This window comes from Myxocyprinus asiaticus, chromosome 13, assembly GCF_019703515.2.
Source record: "Myxocyprinus asiaticus isolate MX2 ecotype Aquarium Trade chromosome 13, UBuf_Myxa_2, whole genome shotgun sequence".
In the NCBI taxonomy this organism is placed as follows: domain Eukaryota; kingdom Metazoa; phylum Chordata; class Actinopteri; order Cypriniformes; family Catostomidae; genus Myxocyprinus; species Myxocyprinus asiaticus.
Genome location: NC_059356.1, coordinates 11035090 through 11060323, shown reverse-complemented (window position 1 = coordinate 11060323; position 25234 = coordinate 11035090). Strand labels below are relative to the sequence as shown.

At 39.7% G+C, this 25234-nt stretch overlaps 1 protein-coding gene across 3 annotated transcripts in view; it reads left to right on the top strand.

Moving 5' to 3' along the window:
• The first annotated feature begins 1301 nt into the window (after positions 1–1301).
• Positions 1302–25234, top strand: part of LOC127449787 (epsin-3-like) — a 37149-nt gene continuing 13216 nt past the window's right edge. For 2 of the 3 annotated variants that reach the window (XM_051713338.1, XM_051713335.1), the window contains exons 1-5: positions 1302–1579; positions 6997–7691; positions 16272–16390; positions 19736–19822; positions 19978–20067. In XM_051713338.1, coding sequence (XP_051569298.1) covers positions 7094–7691; positions 16272–16390; positions 19736–19822; positions 19978–20067 — 894 coding nt within the window. In that variant the 5' untranslated portion in view covers positions 1302–1579; positions 6997–7093. The remainder of the gene's footprint in view (positions 1580–6996; positions 7692–16271; positions 16391–19735; positions 19823–19977; positions 20068–25234) is intronic. The other variant, XM_051713337.1, reaches the window with a different exon arrangement.

Here is a 25234-nt window from a genome sequence, read left to right as displayed (position 1 = left end):
TTGTGCCAGGATCTGAAGCTGGACTCCTCCGCTTGTGCGTTGAAAACACGGTGAAGATGTTAACTTAGAAACACTCGCAAGAGTGCATGTACTGCTTGTAATGAGCAACCAGGTGACCCGCAAAGCAAGGTCATTTTAAAAATATATTAAATATATTAAAAGCTGTAAGAAAGACTCAGGCAGCTGTTATGGCTCAATTAGACAGTTGAGGGGCCCCCTTGTGGTCCGAGAGGGAAGGGAGAATGTAACTGCAAGGAGAGAGTTTTGGCTAGATGTGACAGGTACGCGCACTCTCAAATTGATTTTCATATATCATGAAGTGCACCTACAATTCGGGAGCTGTAAAAAAAGAAAAAGGAAGAGGGAGAAATGCAGCCAGACCACTGGTAAGAAATTTATGTAACTAGATAGTGTTTGTTCGTTGTCATGCATTAAATTGCAACAATTAGTTAGATAACGTTTTGCAGTTGTGTCCTGTTGTATAATGTTATTTATTGTTATTTATAGCCATTCATTTTGGATCTCCAAATAGGATTTCGCTTAGGGCCCCCATATGCTCAGAAACGGCCCTGGAAAAAAAGTAATCACAATACTATTACTTTACTTTTAAGTTATTTTCTAAAACACTTTTCACAGAAGTTTGCGTAACAAAATCAAAATAATTTGTTCGTAAATCTTGGTCTTGTTTATTGTCACACGTGAGTCATTCACTCGTTTCTACCTTATAATGACTTGTAGGGGGCTTGTTATAGTTTTCGTAATACTCTCTTTAAATCTGTATTATTTTAGAAATATGTGGAATCTAAGTAATGCAGCTACTTAAAAGTACAGTATCTTACAACAATAACTTAAAATGTTATGTATTAGACTACTTTTTTATTTTATTTTTTTTACTAAAAATGTATTAGATTACTGTAATTTATAATTTTGTAATCAGATTACACCCAACACTGCTGATTATCCTCCTCCACGAAACAATGCGTAACTAAGGACTATGATTTAGTGGATCATTTGTGAGTCATGAGGAATTTAACACCTCCCCATCCCCACTTTTATTGGCACTTGAGAGCTGTCCTGACATTTTCAAAAGAGCACATCAGACATCTCATGTACCTGCTGTTCTATTTTGTGACCATCAAGATTGATAAATCAGGACATTCAGGGCATAAATAATTTCCATTTCAAATCTGATCTGCGACGGACAGGATCGGATGCCGTTTCGGAGCACAACGGGTTAAGGGCTGACTCTGCAGGCAACAGTCCTGCCTCCACCAGTCTCTTTCTCTCGGTTCACTTGACTGCTCTTTAACGAGGGGGGAGGGGGGGGGGATCTGTTATTAGCAAGTCTGGTGTCCGGGACCCTTTTGGAATATGAACCAATAATTCCTAACCGGATAGGCTTATACAAAACGGAACATCAAACATCACACAGGAGAAACTTTGAAGCGCTTAAGTGAACGCCTAGATTATCTGGAGCAGAATTCAAAACTATCAACATAATCACGCGGCGATGATGTGGAGGGGAGCACAGCGGCCGATGGGATCTCAAAGTTGGGACTTTTACGTCAAGAAGTGAGAGGTAAGGACACAAAGGACGTTCAGATGGCGACGAATTTGGTAATCTAAGATTTCCAAATATGACTCCATTATTTCAGCTGAGTCACGCAACCGAGTGATGGCTTTCATGAACCTCTTTTGCCGCAATACAGCATTATGAGGAGACGACCGCTGGAGAAAGTGGGTTTAGTCCGGTCCCGTAAAGGGTCTTGATTTGACATATTAGCCTACTGATTTAAAATGGTATATTAAAAACTATCAGAGCACTTTGAATTGAGGGATGTCTGGTCCTGCATTTTGTGAAGTCAACAAAGTAAACTAATGGATGAAAGAGCAGAGAAGTTTCTATAATTCTATAATCGCTGCTGAAACATTTAGTTAAAATCTGATTATATACTGATATATATATATATATATATATATTTGCATGTTTGATTCAATATAAATACCGCTGATATGCATCATTATATTGTTAAGTCACAGAGAGCTATAATAGAGCTAAAAGTTGCAATACATCTGTTCTTCAAATATTTATATAGGGTTTCACTTTATTCATTTCACACTTTCGGTTTTCTTGTATAATTTAGGGCTGGGTATGGCCATCCACCTCACCATATGATACGTATTGCGATACACATGTCATCCTGATTTCATGATTCAATTTCGCTTTCAATTCCAATTAATTTGGGTATATTTCAGTTATAATATCAATTTTGCTTACAGTAAGAAAGAATTGTTATTATTAATGAAAGTAAACATTGTTATTGTTTAAAATAAGTGTTGATTTATTTTCAGCATTTTTTAAGTCATATTTGCAGTGCTGGGTAGATTTGGCTACTTCTGAATTGTAATCTGGTACTTGTTACAAATTACGTTTAATATTGTAGTCAGTAACGTAATCGCTAGTATTGTATTTTTAATCTAATCTAATCTAATACTTTTGGATTCCTTCTTCCCTAATTCTTGTTTATTTGCTTGTGCCATTTTGACATAATGTTTCTTAAATGCATAAGAGAAAACTGAATGGATCAAAATATGTGAATTTATATGTTTTGTGTGTGTGTGTGTATGTGTTTTACTCACTATTTCTTTCTGAGTAAAATAAAAAAATCACTTAAAAAAAATTCTTACTCTGGCAATTTTGGCATTACAAACGCCATCCATGTGTGGTAACAGATCAGAATATATATATTTGTAAATCAAGGCCGGAAAAAAAAAAGTCTCAAAAGTTGTTGCAAAAGCGCATTAATGTATGTTAATGTTTGAAGGCGAGTTCAAAAGCAATTTAGCAATATAACTTTACTGACTAATGCAATCATGTCTGCATGTATGTGTGGATTACCGCTTTATCTTCAGTGTCTGGCTGGTAACTAGTATCAGTTCTTTGAATTTTTTTAATTCAATGTAATAATAAGTAAATAATGTAATCCATAAAAAGTAACCATAATCTAACTATGAGTATTTTAAAATATAATTTAAGATAATTACAAGTACTTCATTTATGCTTTCTGATTACGTAATCCAGATTACAAGGAATCCCATACTACCCAGCACTGCTCATTTGCTAATATTAAATATTAAACCAGTCATTAAAAAAACAAACAAACAAACAAAAAAATTCTGTTGCACTTTATTCTGTTTTGAATACTATTATGATGCTAGTGATACTTTGTAATACAGCACTTTTCATACCACTGTCTCCTAAGATGATTCGCCTATGTTTTCCTCTCTTGTAAGTCGCTTTGGATAAAAGCGTCTGCCAAATGAATAAATGTAAAATGTAATGTAAATTGGATTATATATGAGCAATCAGCCACCTTGCTCTCTATATATTGGTATCGGTTGGGTGGGGGAGGGGGGGGATCCATATCAGTCGATCACGAATTTAGACCTATTTTTGTATTGTTTTTAAAGAGTGAGAGAAATTCATGGGGAAAATAATTGTGTACTGTGCAGGTCCCAGCAGTTGTGGCTGTTGCTGAAATTCCACCCTCTTTGCTAATCAGTGTGAATCAACAGACTCACATCAGAAATGTGATGTTAAGCAAACTGGTGTCATTGATTGTTGCCTAAACCCAGTTTAGAGAGATAGGAATGTCACCACATCAAGGTCATGGTCTGTGCAGTGTGAAATCAGTTTCCTCATTGGTGTAGCATAGGACTTTGATGTGAGGTTGTAATTTTATTTATTTATTTATTTATTTTTTTTTGTGTGCTGGATGTGATCTTGTATGAAGTTAGCAAAGTCATAGAAAATACTCTTGCTATACTGTATATTTATAAAAAAATAAAAGAAACAATATACAGGCATTTTGCAAAAACTTCAAGTTTCAACAAACAGTCATATTTCCAGTGGAAAAATTATTATTTCCAGTCTAGGTAAAATGAATAACTATGTTGGCTTGTTGGACAAAGCCAATGTACTGTCATTGCACAAACTTAGGTTAGGGTCTAGTCAAAATCTCTAACCTTAGACCAAAATATCTGACTGTAACTTTTATAGTTTTAAGCTTTAAGCACAAAAACTTGGCATAGACCTTCAGCACGTTCTGACTTGGTTACTGTATCTTTTCAAACGTATCATACTTAGGGTTTATCCATAGTGTACATTTAAAAATCCCTAAATACCTTAGACTTCCACTGAAAATGACAGTAATTTCTCCTAGACCTAGAGCCTTCAAGCTATTTCCACTAAACTCGGCAGAATTCTTTAGGCTGTTCTGCCTTTGTATGATGTTATTTTTTTTTCTGACTGATCAGATTTATGGTTACTTGACTGATCAGACTTCAAATCCTTCCGTCCATCAGTTCATCCATCCAGTTATCCATCCATCTATTCATCCATCTTATCCAACTTTTAATTCTGTATAAATCTTAAGGCATTCAATGTAAACTATTCCAACCTCGAGCCTTTTTAAACTTTCAGGCAAGCCAATTTCAAAGCTGGTCTTGACAAACTTTCCTTTTCTATCATTTGGGCTTTTCTTATCCTGTCAAGAAGGCTTGTCCCTCTCTCCAGTACAGTGCAGCTGAAGCTGTGTCATCTATGTTATCAATAAGTAATAGATTTCCTTTTTATAGTCAGAGAAAGACATTCTGTTCAGTCCCATGTTCAGATGGAGCACTCAGAGTAATGTAATCTGTTGGAGACTGTAATCTCTAACAGTGTGCTATTAAATTATATGGAAAAAAGCTCATGTATTTTTAAGCAGACACATTTCTTATAAATTGCCAAAACAGCTGATATTGTGTGTTCACACAACAACAAGGCATCAACATTATTTATGTGATAGAGACTGCAAATGAAAGCACACATATGGCACATTGGCATAATTTCATTATGCCAACAGGATCTGTTTAATAATAATCAATTATGTTTCATGATTCTTTTAGACTTGAAATGGTAAGCTGATATAAGATTTATTCACAAGAGAAAAATTGTGTGACCTTAAAATTAGTTTTTGAGTGGTAGTATGTCATTTTCCTGCTTAGCTGTTTGTTGGAGCCAATGGTTAATTTGAACGAGGAATGTAGCAACCCCTGCTGCACAGTTGGTTGAACTGGAATGTATTGTTTGTATAAGCTGGTTGTCGATAGGTGTGTATTTGGTTAGTTGTGTCAGTGACCAAAAGGATGTTCTAATAGCAGTTGGTTAACTTAGATTTGGTTGTAGTTTGTACTAGGGGTTTACAGACATGTTTTTCTCTTTCTAATTTTAAGTCTAGATAGGCAGTCTGCATAATCCTAGAGGATCTGTAAGCCGTAACACTGATTCATGTTGCGAAATTTACTCTAAAGATTTGTTGCTCTTCAAATGTCTTTCAGTCAAAACATTATTTAAAGGATTATTCTGGGTTCAATACAAGTTCAGCTCAATCGACAGCATTTGTGGCATAATATTGAGTACCACAAAAAAATTATTTCGACTCGTTTTTGTTTTTGTTTTTTTTTTAATCGAGGTTACAGTGAGTCACTTAAAATGGAAGTGAATGGGGCCAATTTTTGGAGGGTTTAAAGGCAGAAATGTGAAGCTTTTAATATAATATAAGCACTTACATTAAGCTTGTGTATTATTTGAGCTGTAAAGTTTGTTTATATTGTTGTTTTTGCTGCTGCCTACTATCCTGGGATAACAGGGTTCATGGCATTATGTCATCATGGCAACAAAGTTTTAAAATTGGCTATAACTTCATACAGAAAAGGTTGGTTAGCAATTTTATCACACTAAAATCGTGTTAACACACATATTGTTTATGTCTTGTGGCTTTACTTTTAGAACAGTGTGTATTTTAACATTTACGGATTGGCCCCATTGACTTCCATTTTAAGTGCCTCACTGTAACCCAGATTTTAGCTTTTTTAAAGAAAAGGAGGGACAAGTCTACATTTTTTTATTTTTTATTTTTTTTATTTTTTTTTGTGGTAATCAACATTATACCACAAATGCTGTAGATTGAGCTGAACTTGTCATGGATTGACATGGATTATTAAATCTTAATGATGGCAAAACTGAAATAATTATATTTGGGCTGTCTGATATTTCTGGTCCCCCCAATCTTAATCTTGGCTATTTGGCTTCTTTCCATAAATCCATTAAAAAAATAAATAAATTATAATTATTTGTTTTTAAATCCCTTAATGGATCGGCGCCCTCTTACCTTGCCAACCTTTTACATACACACAATTCTATGAGATCTCTTAGATCTTCAGATCAGAGGCTACTGACAGTTCCTAGGTCTAAACTAAAGCTGAGGGGTGTCCGTGCTTTTGCGGTAGCTGCCCCGAAACTGTGGAACAGTGTACCTATTTACATTAGAATTGCTACAAAAATACTGTACATTATTTTACAACCAAGTTGAAAACATACCTTTTCTCCAACCTTAGAAGTTGTGTTTTGTATTTGTGTCTTTTAAATATGTTTTTATTTAATTTTATTTTGTGTTTCTCTTTTCGTTAATCGGCTGCTGTACAGCACATTGGTCAACTCTTGTTGTTTTAATTGTGCTTTATAAATAAATTTAAATTGAATTGTATTGAACATGGAATATTACTTTAAGGACAGTAATTGGACAATAATAATAATGCTAGATAGATAGATGGATGGATGGATGGATAGACAGACAGACAGAAAGACAGACAGACAGACAGACAGACAGACAGACAGATAGATAGATAGATAGATAGACAGAAGATAGATAGATAGATAGATTTATTCTTTAGTTAAAATTTTACATTTAATTCATAAGTTGGTAGAGTTTATGTTTGTCTACATAACTAATTCCAAGCATTTAAACACAAGTCTTTAGATCAATTTAAGATCATAAGAAACCTAAATTCAATCATAGGTGTCCAAACTATTGAGTGTAGTTAATGTGCCATTGTGTTTTTAAAGGAGTGTGTTGCTGGTATAACATTTTGTTTCTGCCTCTCCTTGTCCAGATCCTGATTGTAGAGCCCAACGGTCTAAAATCACCAAACCCCTTTTATCATTAACTGAAGGGCACCCTATCTTCATCATCCCACATCCAAAGTCACAATGACGACCTCATCATTACGCCGCCAGGTGAAGAACATTGTGAACAACTACACAGATGCAGAGATCAAGGTCAGGGAGGCGACCTCCAATGACTCATGGGGTCCTCCAACCTCGCTCATGATGGAAATAGCAGACCTAACCTTCAATGTGGTGTCTTTAACCGAGGTCATGGGAATAATCTGGAAGAGACTTAATGATCACGGCAAGAACTGGCGGCATGTGTATAAGGCCCTCACTCTACTGGATTATTTGATCAAGACGGGATCAGAGCGAGTGGCCCAGCAGTGCAAGGAGAACATTTACGCCATCCAGACTCTGCGTGACTTCCAGTACATTGACCGGGACGGTCAGGACCAGGGCATGAACGTGCGGGAAAAGTCCAAGCAACTGGTGTCTCTGCTCAGGGATGATGAGCGGCTCAAGCAAGAGAGATCCCAGGCACATAAGACCCGTGAGCGCGTGGTGGGAACCAGCAGTGCAACGGGCTATGGATCTTTACCACCTCCCTATCCAGGACGCCGCACCAGTCAGCCCAGCATGGCAGCACTGTATGGGGAAGAGTATGGCAGATCAAGGGGCTCACCATCTTCATTTAACTGTGAGTGTGACTAATCTTACTATTTGTGAATGACTGGGCAATGTGGGTACCATCAAAAACACTGTGTACCCTGCTGAAAAGACCATGTTAGGAGCTGTTCAGACTGAACACATTCTTTCATAAACATTGAAGTTCTTATTAACTTGATAACAGTGTCCTTTGTGAGATGCTGATACAACAGCAAGATGTGGTGCAACGGTCAAAGATCTCCATAAAACAGACACAAAAATGTGTTCGTGTGAATGGCCCCTTAGACTATGAAGAATTTCCATACTGGTCAAGGTTGGTTCAGGCTGGTTAGAGCTGGTGCTATTCATATGAAGCTGGACAACCAGGAGGATCTTTCTGGTGAAGCTGGTTGACCAAGGTAGTCTTACTGATTAAACCAGTCAAGATGCCTTAGGACCAGCATCCAAAACACAGCATATCCTGTTGGCCAACTATGGTGGTCTTTTCAGCAGGGTAGGCACTTTCTTTTACAATTGATTGGGAGTTGACTTTATAATCATCAGCTGTTGAATTTAAAAGGCAATGAGTAATCTATGCCAACCGTGAAAAATGTGTACACACAAAACTGAAAGGCATAACACAGTTCTAGCTCATAGTAAACATTCCCCATTCTTCTGGAAGTTTCACTTCCTCATTTTTGTGAGAGTGCGATATCTACACATGATTTCTCATGGGAAAAACCTCATGATGTGGGTGTGGATGAATCCAGAAAAGAGTTTACAAAAAAGTTAATTTTGAGATGTTAAAAACATCAGGTTTTGGTGCTTCATGTCCATTGTCTTCAAAATGAGTAGGTCTTATCCTGAATTTCATAAGCTAAAACTATTGGCTTGAATGTAGACTGTAAATCTAAGAAACTCATCAATAATGAACTGAAGGAATATGGAAACTACAAAGGAGTTGGTCAGGTTTGGTAAGTCTACAGGAAAAGACCCGCCATTTAATTATGAAGTGGTAAAAACATCAGGTTTTGGTGTTTCATGGCAATTGCCTCAGATTTGTAGGTCTTAGCGCAACAATAGTGGGCAACAGTGACCACCCACTTTTTCAGAAGTATTTTTCCATTCATTTTCTCCATAGGCATTTCAAAAAAATTCTTCAATAAAGTTATAAGTTAAAAGCCTTGATCCAAAACCAACCAGCTCTGAGGTGACAACATTACAAACTTTAATTAGAAGCTAAAATTATTTGAAATTCAGAGCATAGAAAAAGGAACAAGACTGTGTACTTAGATTCATATATAAGGGAACTACTTATACCATGTTGTATTGTGAGTGACATAATCGAATCAGGTCCAATGAAAATTATGGGTAATGTAGAACAATTGACTATAATTAATTGATAATAAGTGTAAAATATCATATATTTGAAGCTTATTGCAGAATATTCAAATATATACTGTAAGTTGTTTAAGAGTCTAAAAAGACAGACTTGATTGCTTCAAAAGCTTTATGGGAGTGGGCAGTCACTGCTGAGCTCTTTTGCTGTGATCCCTGTTTCGATTTTAACAGGGACTTCTCTGATTTGTGGATCTCTCGTCAGGATTACAGGTATAGTACTTTTTCACTGGAAATTCAGCTATTAAATTAGATTTTTAATAAATGAAGTTGAAATCACATGGACTTTTACAGAAGCATATATCATCACTTAACAACCTCAGTGTTCAGTGTTCAGGAAGATCAGTGGTGGCCTATTTATTAAAATCAATTTCTTGATAGAGAAAATGAATGGGGATTTTTTTTGTTTGTTTCCTGGACCTGATGGTTGCACTCTGTTTCATATGTTCACGCTTATCAAGATCGTCTTGAATGTTCGCTGTCACTGGTCACATGATGCACGTTCACTGGGGCAGTGGTGGCTCAGCAGGTAAGGCTCTCGGTTACTGATCAGAAGGTTGGGGGTTCAAGCCCCAGCACTGCCAAGATGCCACTGTTGGGCCCTTGAGCAAGGCCCTTGACCCTATCTGCTCCAGGGGCACTGTATCATGGCTGACCCTACACTCTGACCCCAGCTTAGCTGGGATATGTGGAAAAAAAAGAATGTCACCATACATGTGCAAACGTATAATGTGTGATAAATAAATAAAATAAATAAATAACCTTGGGTCTGATATGCATCTACATTCTTGTTCTTTCCTTTACTCACTCGAGATTAAAGCTCTTTTGCAATATATATTTTCTTATGTTGATTAGTTCAGGGTTCAGGTTGTTGGAATAGTTTTGTCTGTGTGCAGAAGCACATACAGGCAACTGAGTCCAGTCTAGTGAACGGGTATGGTATGGGTGTTGCATGTGTGTGCTAGTGTTGAGCTTATCATTTTTGGATTCATATCTGGTTGATTTTTTTCTCACATAAATAAAGGTTGAGAGGATTATACTATAAATCCATGCTGCTTATTGTCAAAATCTGTTCTGGTCTGTTGGATTTTGTATTATTTATTTATTTTTTTAACCTTAATTTATATATCAAGGGATAGTCTTGTCACGATACCAAAATTTCGGTAGTCAGTACCAATACCACTAACATTTCACGATTCTCAATTCAATTTCAATACCACAGAAAAAAATAGGTAATATGCTATTGAACACTCCTTTAGTTTATTAAAATGTTAAATGTAATTATAAATAATACATTAAAACAATAGCAGGTTTCCTTTGAGTGTTTCTCAGTTAAGTAAATGCTGCTTCAAGTTTTTTATGCAGGACCCTATAAAATCAGTTTTTGTTTTTCTAAATTTGATTTTGTCTTTCCCAAATTCGAAGTTTTTTATTTTATTTCTGAATTCCATGTTTTAAAGTTTAATTCAGTTTCAACATCAAAATTGTGTTTAATCAAATGAATACAAACCTTAATCAAATGAAAATCGAACAATTTCTTTTCAACATACCACTGCATTTATTTTTTTTATTTTTTTATCAAATGAAGTGCTTTAGTAAATATCCTCACAACATAATCTAAAACACAACATTGGTCTTAATTTGGTCAAATCAAGTCCTGCACAACAGAGCATCACATTTTAAATTAAAACATTGATAAAAATGTGTTTTTCAGTACAACAGCACTGCTTGCTTTTGAGATATACATGTATGTTAAACATAATAATAATAATACTTATTATTATTATTACTATTATTATCAAATACATTTTACTAAACACTAGTAATATATTTATCACAATTTCTTACATTTCATAAGTCAAGCTTTTATTTTGAATTAAACTTTTATTTTGACATGAAGGTTTGTGACGGTAGTTTCACACTTCCGGATAAGACATTGGTTATATGACCCAGTGTGATTCCTGAAGCTCAAAATACTGTGATACAGGTATATAGTCTGCAGGCACTGCACACATCACATTGAATGTGTGCTCTCTTCTGTCATCTTCTACAATAAATACAGTGCGTGATGCTCTTAAAATGGGTCTGTCTTCAGCAGAAGAGCAGCTTCACACATTCACATTGCAGCATATGCAGACTGTATATTTATTTAATTTGCATCCATTTGCGGTTTAATAATCACTAGGACATGTCACAGTTTTATTTTGATTAATTGTCCAAAATCAAAATTGTCCATGTGCTCAAATCAGTCGTGTGTCAGTCAGGACTGAATTTAGTCATCATTACATCTTTTTTATTTTAGTACTGACTTGCTACCGAAGTACCAGTATTTTTGACATAACTATCCAGGGAATGTATTCCCACAGCATTGGGCTTTTATCATGCATTTACATTAATTCTCAAAAATTCAAATTAATAAATAAAGAAAAAGTGTTAAATTGCAGAATTGCCAGTAAAGAACTGCACTACCTATAATCCTGAATCACTCATGGGATGAGTTGCTGATTCACTTTAAGAACACAAACTTGTATTTCTGTCTTTTTTCCTCAAAATTTTCAAACACTTGTTTGCTTTGAATCGAAGGTTGTAATGTTGTGATTAATCTTGGAGCTGGTTGGATTGATTCATGGCTTAGAATTCTTTATTGAAGAATTTTTTTTTTTACTTTTTTTTTTTTATTTTTTTTTTTAATGAGGAGACTGGTTGATGTACTGTATAAGCATCAACATTTATGGAAAGAAACCTAATCAAACAGGAACACAGATTTATATTTTGGGCTGTCCATAAATGTATAAGAAAACTGAACTTATTTTTGTATTGCATGCAAGCTGAAAGCTGAAGTATGCCATTTTTGCAACACTAGCGCCACCGAATGGAATTTCAAAAATATTTGTTCAAAACAGCTTTCTGAATATGCCCCTTATCTGTCACTGATCGAACAAGCAGATAGTCTTAACGTAAAGCAGAGGGTCTAAACGTGTCGCTCTAAACAAAAATAGAAATTTTTAAAATGCCACAGAGACACAGTTTACAGTTTTCGAGAGAATTAAACTATAAATGGCTCATTGAGTAGTTGTCTCTACATATTATGCTGGGATAGAAGAAAGTATTTTAACACTGAAAAAGTAACGTACTTCAGTTTTAAACCCAATTTACTAGGCTAAACCTGGAATGTTATGACATAAGACAAATTAAATAAATGTAAAATGGACAATAAACCATATCACATACTCATTTCCTGTCATTAGTCTACTTTAATCACACCTTTGGTTTCACAGTTTGGTTTCATTTTAACCAGCAATGTTATAGGTCATGAAAACTTTATTAAGGTGTTAGTGGGCAATTTTTACAGGGTAAGACTATCATGATGAGTCTAAATGGAAGTTGTTAAGGGTGACAATTGTAATGTGGAGGTGGCCAGACCTCCCCACTAAAGCTTTCCAGGCCAGACATGGTCTTTCAGAAGCACTGTAGTGCAAGTAATCAGAACTGGAAAACTGCAAATTTTCTGGTCCTTTCACCTTCTATAGACCTGTCAACGTTTCTCCGAGGAGACAAGGGAGGCAGTACCAAAAAACTTCAGATTATAAAATAAAAAACTATAAAAAAACAAAAAACAAAACGAATATTAGAAAATATAAAATTGAAAAGCGTGGAAGGCACACGTTTTCAACCAGTTCTCACTCCTAAGGTGTTAAATATACTGATGCTTGTGCAAGAGCCCATCGCATCAATACACAGATGCCCAAAAGCACCCTTCGGTTTCCCAATACGGCAGGTAAGCCCCAGGTAGACTCATAAGGGAGGCGTCACTGTCAATCTTTGGATATTATGTTTAACATACAATATGTTTTACGGAGTGACTATATGCATTAGGTGTAAATAGCACCTGCCACACAGTGCAAGAAATTGAAGACAAACTGAACTCCCAAGTGCTGCAACAGTGCATGATGTGTAAAGACAGTGTGGATCTTCTTTTTTGTTCTGAAGACCCGGGTTCGATTCTGCCATTTGTCCCACTTTTTCCCATCCTGTTTTCTGTCTCTGCTTTTAATATTTCCTTTAATACTACTTATTATAATAAATAAAACATTATATAAATGTTTCCTCACGGTGAAGTTCGGGGAGAGAAAGGTTTTATCAGGGTAAAATTAACCATGGTTTTACTATAGTAATATTGTAGTAACCAAGTTTTTTGGCAGAAGCCATAGTTTTTATGCAATTAACCAAGTCCCTGCCTCCGTGAGTGAAGAACAGACCGCCAAGAAGGACTCAGCGGGGGCTTCCAATATTCCACCGACACAGAGCACAATCATTAGGATCATGGAATTGACTGGTTTATTTCTGGAGCTGTTCAAACAAGATCTTCCTCTCCTGGAATATACAACTAAGTTCTGTCAACTCGTTACCCCAACCACAGTATCAGACTCTTACCTCAGATCCATTTATGGAATGGGACTCAACTTTCACTGACGTAAAGCTCTTCTCGGAGGTGGAGAATCATTCTTTCTTGGAATATGTTAGGCCATCCATTACCCCTCGCCATTATCGACACGCTGGACAGAGGAGGTCACTCCCATCACCACGACCCCCAAGGTAACTCCTCTCCCAACATGCTAACCCTCTCCAAGCTCTGGTGGTTGATTCCCTGCCGCGGTCAGCAGCAACGACCCTAGAGGTCACATTCTCCCCTTACACTGTGGGTTATGGTGGGAACACCGGGCCACTGCCAGCGCCCATGCCTGCCACAGTAAACAAGCCAGCACCCATGCCTGCCATGGTAAATGAGCCAGCACCCATGCCTGCCACAGTAAACGAGCCAGCGCCCATGCCTTCCATGGTAAACGAGCCAACGCCCATGCCTGCCACGGTAAACGAGCCAGAGCCAACGCCTGCCACGGTAAATGAGCCAGAGCCCACGCCTACCACGGTAAACAAGCCAGAGCCCACGCCTGCCACGGTAAATGAGCCAGCGCCCACGCCTGCCACGGTAAACGAGCCAGAGCCGATGCCTGTAACCTCGTCCATCCCAGAGCCGACGCCTGTAGCCCCGTCCGTCCCAGAGCCGACGCCTGTAGCCTCGACCGTTCCCGCAACAGTGCTCCCAGCTGTCCGGAGGAAGAGGAGAAGGAAAAGGACTCCCATTCCCCAGTCAATGCTAGCACTTACATCCATGGAGGCACTGCCTGTGCTCTCTTCCACGGCTCCTTCGTCCAAGCCTTCCACGGCTCCTTGCTACAAGCCTTCCATGGCTCCGCCCCTCGAGCCTCCCATGGCTCCGCCCTTCGAGCCTTTGATGACTCCACCCTTCGAGCCTCCCACGGCTCTGCCTTCCATGTATTCATCCCTCGAGCCTTCCACCGGACTCCCTCTCTCTCTCCACACTCCGCTCTCTCTCCCTCACTGACGACACAACGCTCACTCTCCCCTGAGTTTTGATATCTTGCAACTGCACATCATCAGTGACTAATCAAGCACTTCATTTATACCGAGCTCACACACACATTCATTTTCTGTTCTTGTCAGTGTTTTCCCGGAGACTACAGACCCCCTAGTTTTGTCTAGATGAGTGGATCTCAACCAGGGGGCCGGAACCCACTAGGGGGCCTCAGCACACTTCCAAGGGGGCCTCAAGTTGACTTAAAATGAATTAAAAATAAGATATATTAAAATAATTCAACTTAATTAAAATGCTAAAAAAATACTTTAAGATGTATACCTACAAATTATAAACAGACTCTTTCAGAATCAAACATTATCCATGATTAATTATTTTAATCAGACACTGATAGTCTAGTTTCATGCGAGAAGGCCTTCAAATATTGTCTTGGACAGTGGGGGGCCTTGGAGTCAAAAAGGTTGAGAACCACTGGTCTAGACCTTCCTATGTATATACTTACCTTGTTATGGTTCCCCTCGTCAGAAGATGGTGTTGGTTCACCCTCCGTTTATTCCTCAGCGCTTGGACTCTCCTGTGTTGTTTACGTTTCCTGCAAAGATCATAAGACTATTGTGAGTTAACCATTCATTTGTTCATTGCACTATTTCCCTGCCTGGATATTACCCACCTGCTGTTTGCATCACACTGTATTTGGATTGGCTCACCTGTTGTTTACTTCTCTGCTTCACTCACCTGTTCAATAAACCCAGCGATTGAGTCCATATCCCTGCCTCCGTGAGTTTCTCCGTGACAGTGGTCACATCCGCATTAGAGTCTTTTTTTTTTCGTCTTTGGTGACAACGTAGGGTGCACCTCCGTGCCTACAACTATGATTAAACCGGCTGTTGTTAATGAGGATTTGTTGACTAATGGTCTGAAAAGAAGAAAAAAAATAATATAATAATAAAATAAAATAAAATAATATTAATAATAATAATAGCCAAACAATAGTTAGTAGTAACAAACAAAATACAAACAATATGCTTGTTACTGTGTTATTGTAGTAATTATTTCTGAATCAATGTAAAAAAATAAAAAATAAAAAATAATAAATTTCATAAAATTCATAGTATGTTCTTAAAACTTAAATTTACAAAAATATTATGGTATTGTTTGCTTGTTGATAATTCAAAGCAGAGCCGTTTCAGAGCATATGATGACCCTAAGCAAAATTCTACTTGGAGGCCCCCTGCAGTCTCCCTTCCCTTCCCTCTCAGCCACAAGGGGCCTCCTTTATCAGTCTAATTGAGCCATAACAGATGTATTAGTCTTATTTGCAGCTTTTAGTACATTTAAAAATTAAAAATAAAACCTTGCTTAGCGGGACCCCCTGGTTGCTTGAGGGCCTTAAGCGCCTGCTTATATCTAGAAACTGCCCTGATTCCAAGTGTAAGGTAAATGGTGTTCCATATGCTTTAAAACTGCAAACAGTGTAAATATGAAGTGAAACTGAAATAATAATTTACGCTGGACAAAATAAACCCAAACACATGCTGGAGAATTTGCCTCCTAATATCATAAGTCCATCACATTTTACTGCTCTGGCTGCTCTGGCCTTGTATCCAAAATGGTGCACTGCCAGATAAAACCTGGACCCCCCCCCCCTCCCCATACTGCCCCACACAGACACCCCATTGTTTCAACAGCAGAGTCAGGAGGCACAGGAAAGCAATTCCAGCCCAGGCATGGAACAACAGTGATTTGGGTGCTTGTTTAACATTCAGTGGTGGTGCCAGTCCTTTCTTATCCAAACCAAGAGGAATAATCAGGCATTTTCTCTTCTCTTCCTCCCAGCCTCCTCTTCCTCCCCTCATCTGGCCCCTGATCTGGAGCGTGCCCGGCCACAAACGAGCGGAGAGGAGGAGCTTCAGCTGCAGCTGGCCCTGGCCATGAGCCGAGAGGAGAGTGAGAAGGTGAGTTTCACAAAATGCCCACACACACACACACACACACATACACACAGTGGTTCTCAACTGGTTTTGTTTCAGGACCCAAATTTTACATTGGACATTTGGTGATCCAACACAGTATCAAAATAGTTTATTGTACAAAATATATCCTTAAAATCAAAATGATTAGTATTATTACTAGGGTTGTCAAAATTACATGATATGCTGATTAATTCATCAAATTAAACATAATTAATTGCATGTGATCAATATTTGAAGAGAAAGGCTCCCAAATAAAATCAATTTCAAATATAATGATTAAATAATTAAATTAAATAATAGTGTCTATCCATCCATCCATCCATCCATCCAGTATATATATATATATATATATATATATATATATATATATATATATATATATATATATATATATATACATCGATCAGCCACAACATTAAAACCAGCTGTCTTATATTGTGTAGGTCCCCCTTGTGACGCCAAAACAGCACCAACCCGCATCTCAGAATGATGCTATTCTGAGATGATATTCTTCTCACCACAACTGTACAGAGTGATTATCTGAGTAACCGTAGACTTTGTCAGTTCAAACCAGTCTGGCCATTCTCTGTTGACCTCTCTCATCAACAAGGCGTTTCTGTTCACAGAACTGCCGCTCACTGGATGTTTTTTGTTTTTGGCACCATTCTGAGTAAATTCTAGAGATTGTTGTGTGTGAAAATCCCAGGAGATCAGCAGCTACAGAAATACTCAAACCAGCCCATCTGGCACCAACAATCATCCATGCGATTATCTAATCAGCCAATCGTGTGGCAGCAGTGCAGTGCATAAAATCATGCAGATACGGGCCAGGAGCATCAGTTAATGTTCAAATCAACCATCAGAATGGGGGAAAAATTTGATCTCAACGATTTGGACTGTGGCATGATTGTTGGTGCCAGACGGGCTGGTTTGAGTATTTCTGTAACTACTGATCTCCTGGGATTTTAATGTTGTGGCTGATCGGTGTGTGTGAAAAAGAAAGTTTGGAATAATGTACAGATTTTTGGATGGAAAGAAATTGGTACTTTTATTCACTAAAGTGGCATTCAACTGATCACAATGTATAGTCAGGACATTAATAACATGAAAATTACTATTACAATTTGAAATTTTTTTTCATTTTGTTTAATCTTAAACTACTTCAAAGGGTTCACGTGCAGCAATGACAGCTTTGCAGATCCTTGGCATTCTAGCTGTCAGTTTGTCCAGATTCTCAGGTGACATTTCTCCCCACGCATCCTGTAGCAATTGCCATAGATGTGGCTGTCTTGTTGGGCACTTCTCACGCACCTTAAAGTCTAACTGATCCCACAAAAGCTCAATGGGGTTAAAATCCATAACACTCTTTTCCAACTATCTGTTGTCCAATGTCTGTTTCTTTGCCCACTCTAACCTTTTCTTTTTGTTTTTCTGTTTCAAAAGTGACTTTTTCCTTATAATTCTTCCCATAAGGCCTGAACCCCTGAGTCTTCTCTTTACTGTTGTACATGAAACTGGTGTTGAGCGGGTAGAATTCATTGAAGCTGTCAGCTGAGGACATGTGAGGTGTCTATTTCTCAAACTAGAGACTCTGATTTACTTATCCTCTTGTTTAGTTGTACATCTGGCCTTCCACATCTCTTTCTGTCCTTGTTAGAGCTAGTTGTCCTTTGTCTTTGAAGACTGTAGTGTACACCTTTGAATGAAATCTTCAGCTTCAAGCATTGTATAGCCTTCGTTCCTCAAAACAATGACTGACTGACAAGTTTCTAGAGAAAGCCGTTTCTTTTTTGCCATTTTTGACAATCTTGACCTTAAGACATGTAAGTCTATTGAATACTGTGTCAACTCAAAAACAAACACAAAGACAATATTAATCTTCATTCAATGAACCAAATAGCTTTCAACTGTGTTTGATATAATGGCAAGTGATTTTCTAGTACCAAATTAGTAATTTAGCATGATTACTCAAGGATAAGGTGTTGGAGTGATGGCTGCTGGAAATGGGGCCTGTCTAGATTTTATCAAAAATTACTTTTTTCAAATAGTGATGGTACTGATTTTTACATCAGTAATGTCCTGACTATACTTTCAGTTGAGTGCCACTTTGGTGAATTAAAGTACCAATTTCTGTCAAGTTAAATGTAGTTTGAAATTTAGACAAACACATCTTGAGACTTCTGCATTCAGAGTTGCGCTTCATCCATCTGTGTTTGAATGCAAGTACGTGTCCTCATCAATATATGCGGTTTGTTGCCTGTACAGCTGCTCATTCCCTGTACAGCTGAAGTTGTGCTTACTGCCCCCTGCTGACTGAGACTCGTAAAAACGTAAAGGTACTTCAAACTTAAATTGCTCCAATGGTAGGAAAATTCCTTATTACGGTCTGGGGGCATGATTTATTGTATTTATTTTTTAATCATGTTCTATTACTGTATATACACTGTAAAAATTATCTAAGCATAGCCTAATTAAAATTTATTGGCTAAGCCTGTAATAAGCCATGTGTAAAAAAACATATATTATATTAGGCTACTGTTGAACAGTCCATGAAGAAAACTATAGGATAACCAAACCAAAATGCAAATTTGCCATCTGCATTTAAGAAAAAACTATAAACGCTTAAAAGACCGAATGAAAGAATTTGGCTTGCAGGCTGGTTGTTTTAAACCACGGTTTTGGTGCTTTATGGAGTTAATTTGTCTTCAGTTAGTGGTTTGCAACAAACGTCATCAAATCCCTTATTTTTCCAGAGGCTACAGGGCAGTACAGAATTTCCAATCAGCATGTGGGCTGATGATTTGTTTTTGTAGTGCACTTGAGGTGAGAGCTACTGTACATGTTGGTGTCTCTCATCAGAGTTGTCCAAAAATGCACAGCCATCATCTGACAGTGTTTGCAAATGCATTAGCAGCATCCTCTCCAGTGAAGCTACAATGACTTTTGGTGTGTTACTGCACTGATTACTGCATTACTGCATTGATCCAGTGCTCATAAGTTAGGCTGAGTGGCTGAGTTGATGATGAGGGGATATATGGTGTGTGTGTGTGTGTTAGGCAGAATGCATTATACAGTACTTTAGTGCACTTCAGAGATCCACCATGAGCTTTGAGTGTCATCTTTTTCACTACTTTAAACTTTAAAAGTAATTACATTGTTTTGAAATTACTTTGTAATTAGATTGCACCCAACACAGGTACCAGATTCTTGTTTTGGATGATTCTGCATTGGGACGTTTTAATTACGGCCAAAATGGATGACAGTTGGCAACCCCAGGGGTTTCAGATTAACTAGTTCCTCCCTAACCCCATTCCTCTTGTCCTCCAGCCTCCTCCTCCTGCTCCTGTTCTGGATATTGATGAACAGACACAGCTCCAGATTGCAATGAGTCTCAGTAAGGAGGAAGCACAAAAGGTACTGCACTTCCAGGTGTCACCGCTATACCTCACTTGCCCACTTACAGTACCTTTATGCATTTGCCTTTTGCATAATAGTTTCAGTGACATGCCTGCCTGTTGTGAGCAACTCTGCTTGTACTAATGTCTGATTGTAACTCTGGATCTCTTTAGCCAGTGCTCCCTCCTGCCACTGCCCTGGACTTGGATGAAGATGCACAGCTCCAACTGGCCCTGAGTCTCAGTAAAGAGGAACATCAGCAGGTAGGACTATGGATCATGTGTTGCATAAGGCTCATTCTCAGGAAATGGTGCCATTTGTGTCTGTCTGATAATTTCAGGATTTAATAGAAAATGATTTCATTTGAAAAGGTTATTGCTGAACTTTTCAAGAAATAACAATTTCCCACAACTACCATATATAGAAAATGGATGGATGGAAGGATGTGTGTTTTGTAATAAATCACACATTATTATTGAAAAATATACAATGATGAGCCAAAACATTATGACCACATGCCTTATATACAGTTGGTCCTCCGCTTGCCAGCAAAACAGCGCCGCCGAGGCAAGGACTCTACAAGACCCCTGAAGGTTTCCTGTGGTATCTGGCACCAAGACATTAGCAGCAGATCTGTCCTGTTAGTCGCAAGGTGGAGCTGCCGTGGATCAGACTTTTTGGTCCAGCACATCCCATAGATACTCAATCGGATTGAGATCTGAGGAATTTGTAGGCCAGGGCAACACCTTGTACTCTTTATCATGTTCCTCAAACCATTCCCGAACAGTGTGGCAGGGTGCATTATCCTGCTGAAAGAGGCCACTGTCATCAGGCAATACCATTTCCATGAAGGGGTGTACCTGGTCTGCAACGATGTTTAGGTAGGTGGCACGTGTCAAATTGACATCCACATGAATGGCCGGACCCAGGGTTTCCCAACAGAACATTGCCTAGAGCATCATACTCCCTCCACCAGCTTGTCGTCTTTCCACAGTGCATCCTGGTGCCATCACTACCCCAGATAAATGGCGCACATGTACAAGGTCATCCGCGTGATGTAAAAGAAAACCGAACTCATCGGACCAGGCCACCTTCTTCCACTGCTCCAAGGTCCATTTCAGAAGCTCACATGCCCATTGTAGGCACTTTCGACGGTGGACAGGGGTTATCGTGGGCAGCAGGGTGTGTGTTGTGACACATTCCTCCTGTAACCATCATTAAAATTTTCTGTGACTTGTGCCACAGTAGACCTTCTGTCAGTTTGGACCAGATAGGATAGCCTTCGTTGCCCTCACACATAGATGAGCCTTAGGCACCCAACACCCTGTCCCTCCTCAGACCACTATCGGTAGGTACTCACCACTGCACCCCAAAAGCCTTGTCGTTTCAGAGATGCTCTGACCCAGTAATCTGGCCATAACAATTTGGCCCTTGTCAAAGTCACTCAGGTCTTTACTCCTGCCCATTTCTCATGCATTCAACATGCCTCAGTCCCATGGGATGGCGACCAACATGAATTTGCCGTAAGTGAATGACCCTCATGGTGAGCCGGGGGGGAACACTCAGAATGGATATATGAACTATAAACATATAGTATAAATGAACTCCTTCACAAACCCAGTCGGGAAGGAAGTTTTATTTATAATGAACTGCTTGTGACTTATGGGAAATTACAATGGCCTGGATATAGGCGGTTGTGTAAAATGATGAGGAGCCCGTACTTAAAAGGAGGGGCATAAGTATATGTTTGGCCAACGAAATACCAAGCGCTGTAGACAGAGTTGCAAATGTGTTTTGAGAAGACCATCCTGCTGCAAAACATATGTCTTGTAAGGACACACCGTTCATCCATGCCCATGAAGAGGCCATGCCTCTAGTTGAGTGTGCTTTAACACCAATTGGGCAATTCGTCCCCTGTGACTCGTAAGCCAGCACGATCGCATCAACATTCCAGTGAGAAAGTCTCTGCTTGGAGATGGACATTCCTTTCATGCATCCCCCATAGCACACAAAGAGCTGGTCAGACAGACTGAACTAGCGGGTACGCTCAACGTATGTGTGAAGCACTCGCACAGGGCATAACAAATGCAAGGACTGTTCCTCATCCAAAGTAAATGGAGGAGGGAAAAAGGCTTAAAGGTGAACCACCTGCGCTCTGAAGGGCATGGTTAAAACCTTAGGCACATAGCCTTTTCTGGGTTTGACAGTGGCTTTTGAAAGACCCAGCTCAAACTCCAGACATGAATTGTCGACTGACAGTGCTTGCAAATCTTCGACCCGTTTTACTGAGGCTAAAGCCAGTAGTAATGCGGTCTTAAGAGAAAGCAAATGCAAGTCCAGAGGCTCGAAGTGGGGCCCCACGAGGGCTTTTAGGACCAAAGTTAGGTCCCAAGACGGGACTGTAGCTGTGCGAGGGGGATTTAGCCACCTCGCTCCCCTCAGGAACTTTATGATTAAATCATGTTTGCCTATAGAGGTGCTGCTTCAGGTGCGTGATACACAGATATAGCACCACATAAAATTTGAGCGTTGAAGGAGTGAGCCCTGTATCCAATCGCTCTTGAAGAAATGTACGAATTTCAGGTATGGGGCAGTTTACTGGCTTGTTGCCATGTGAAAAGCACCAAATAGTGAACACATTCCATTTCAGTGCATAAAGCCATCTCGTAGATGGCACTCTAGCCTGTAAAATGGAGTTTGTAACCGACTGAGTCAGTTCTGGCACGTTTAGCGCATTACGTTCAAGGGCCACACATGCAGGTTCCATAGCTTGGGCTGGGGATGCCAGATTGTGCCCTGCGCTTGAGAGAGGAGATCCCTCCTCAGCGGTATTTCCACCGTCCAGAATCTCTATCATTTCTGGAAACCAGGACTGATTTAGCCACTTCGGCACAACCAATAGAACCATTTCCTTGTTCTCTCGGACTTTGTATATGCCAGAGTGAAGACGGTACACCAGGGAAACACGTATTTGTGTTTCGCAGGCCATTAGTGGGCCATTGCATCTACTTCTAGAGAAGCCTGTGACTTGGAGTACCAGAGGGGACAGCGGGCATTCTTTATGGAGGCAAATAGATCGATCTCTGCTTTGCAGAATATTTCCCAAATCCTCAGGACAGTCTGAGGATGAAGTCTCCATTCACCCAGCATCGCTCCTTGGCATGACAATAGGTAACTGTAATTCAGACGGCCTGGGACATAAGTTGCCTGCAGGGAAAGGAGATTGCGCTTGCTCCGCAGGATGCCGCCGCCATAAGCCCCAATGCTTTTTGAAACAGCTTCAGTGGAAGTGCTCCCCAGTTTGAACTGAGGCAGACCCTGGAGAATGGCCTGAATGTGCCTGCTCGTGAGATGTGCACGCTCCCTCATGGAGTCAAGACTGACTCCCAAAAAGGAGATTTGTTGACATTGAGGCCCAGGCTATTCAGATGTTGGAGCAATAAGTCCCTGTGCTGGCATAACAGAGCCTCTGATTGGGCCAGTAATAGCCAATGGTCGAGGTAGTTTAAAATACGCACGCCACTCAGTTTCAGAGGGGTGAGTGCCGCATTGTTGCACTTTGTGAACATGCAAGGTCTACACAATCTCTATCGCGTTTTCTGTGAAGAGATTGTGAATTTTCTGCACTCTGCACCATCACAGCGCATTTATAATGGGACTGTGGATGACAGGACACCATTGGTGAAATATGACCCTTTTGGCATTCCATATTGGAGTGAGTAGCATTGCAGTTCTAAACAATCCCTATCGTGCTTCTGCGAGGAGATTGTAGATTTTCTGCACACTGCACCATCACACCCCACTTTTTAATGGGACTGTTGATGACAGGACACCATTGGTGAAATATTACCCTTTTGGCATTCCATATTGGAGCATGTAGCAGAATGTGTGCAACTCATGCAATGAGTGCTTTGCTCTTTTGTGAGAACGTTCTTATTGAATGCAATACACAGAAACAACATTTTGAGTAACATCCTGGTCCCGGAGGAAGAAAAATTATTTCACAGACCACACAGGGTGGTGACAGCATCCAATACACACCTCAATTGTGATAAGTAATGATTAATTTCCCTACTTAGTGAATTTGGGAGGGAAGATTAACATCAAACTGAGAGCAAGGGTGGTGACAGCATTCAATATACACACCTCAAGTGAGACTCATAATGATTAATTTCCCCACCTAGTGAATTTGGGAGGGAAGATTAATTTCAAACTGAGAGCGAGGTGGCCGGCATACGAACTGAATCGTGTAGCCGTGTGGACCATCATGCATCCGCGGAGCGGGATAACGGGCGCATGGGCTCGCTCGCTAGATGAGACTGAGCGCCGCTCGCCACTGGGAAGCGGTTGTGAACAATATTCATGAATTCACACCTCAATTGTGATTAATAATAATGATTAATTTCCCCACCTAATGAATTTGTGAGGGAAGATTAATTTCAAACTGAGAGCGAAGTGGCCGACATATGAACTGAAGCGTGTAGCCGTGTGGACCCGGCACGCATCCACAGAGTGGGATAACGGGTGCATCAGCTTGCTCGTTAGATGAGATTGAACGCGGCGCAAATGGTGTTTGCCACCAGGAAGCGGTTGTGCACAATACTCATTGATACACACCTCAAGTGTGGTAAATAATTATTAATTTCCCTGCCTAGTGAATTCAAGAGGAAAGATTAATTCCAAACTGGGAGCAAGGTGGCCAGTTTACAAACTGAATCTGAGCGCCGCTCGCCACAGGGAAGTGTTTGTGCACAGTACTCATCATTTTAGGAGGGAATCACTCAACATCACTGGACCATTCACAGTCTTTGATGCTGTGAGGGATATGGCATCATCTTCATTGTCAGAACCGGCAAATGTAACGAAGTCCCGTGCTCCAACAGAGGACTGAACTCGTCATACATATAATATATAGGCGAAGACGCTTCAAGAGAAGTTCGAGGGGCTTGCAGGGCTTGCTTTAGCACGAGATCCACCTCTGATTCATCTAGCTCAAACTGGCGGCCCCGCCATGCCCCCTCATGTGATCCCTCGGGAGTCACAAAAGGGGCAAGTGGGAGAGCGCTTGAGGTGGAATCGTCCCTCAGAACGAGGTTGATCCGAGAGCGAAGCATTGTGAGACTCATGCACTCACAGTGAGGGCAATTTGTCTCCATAAGAGCTGCTTCGGAGTGGCCATGGGTCAAGCAACAAACACAGCTCTCATGACCGTCTGATGACTGGATGTGCCACTTGGAAGACTTGCGGAACGACGTCTTTAAAAAGATGCGTACATGCAAGCAGCCCTTTTGTGATATAAGCTATTGTTGACATTGTGTGTGTGTGTGTGTATATATATATATATATATATATATATATATATATATATATATAAGGATACAAAACTCCTGCCGAAGCGCTGAGGGGAATCAGGATGCTGAAGCGGCCCGT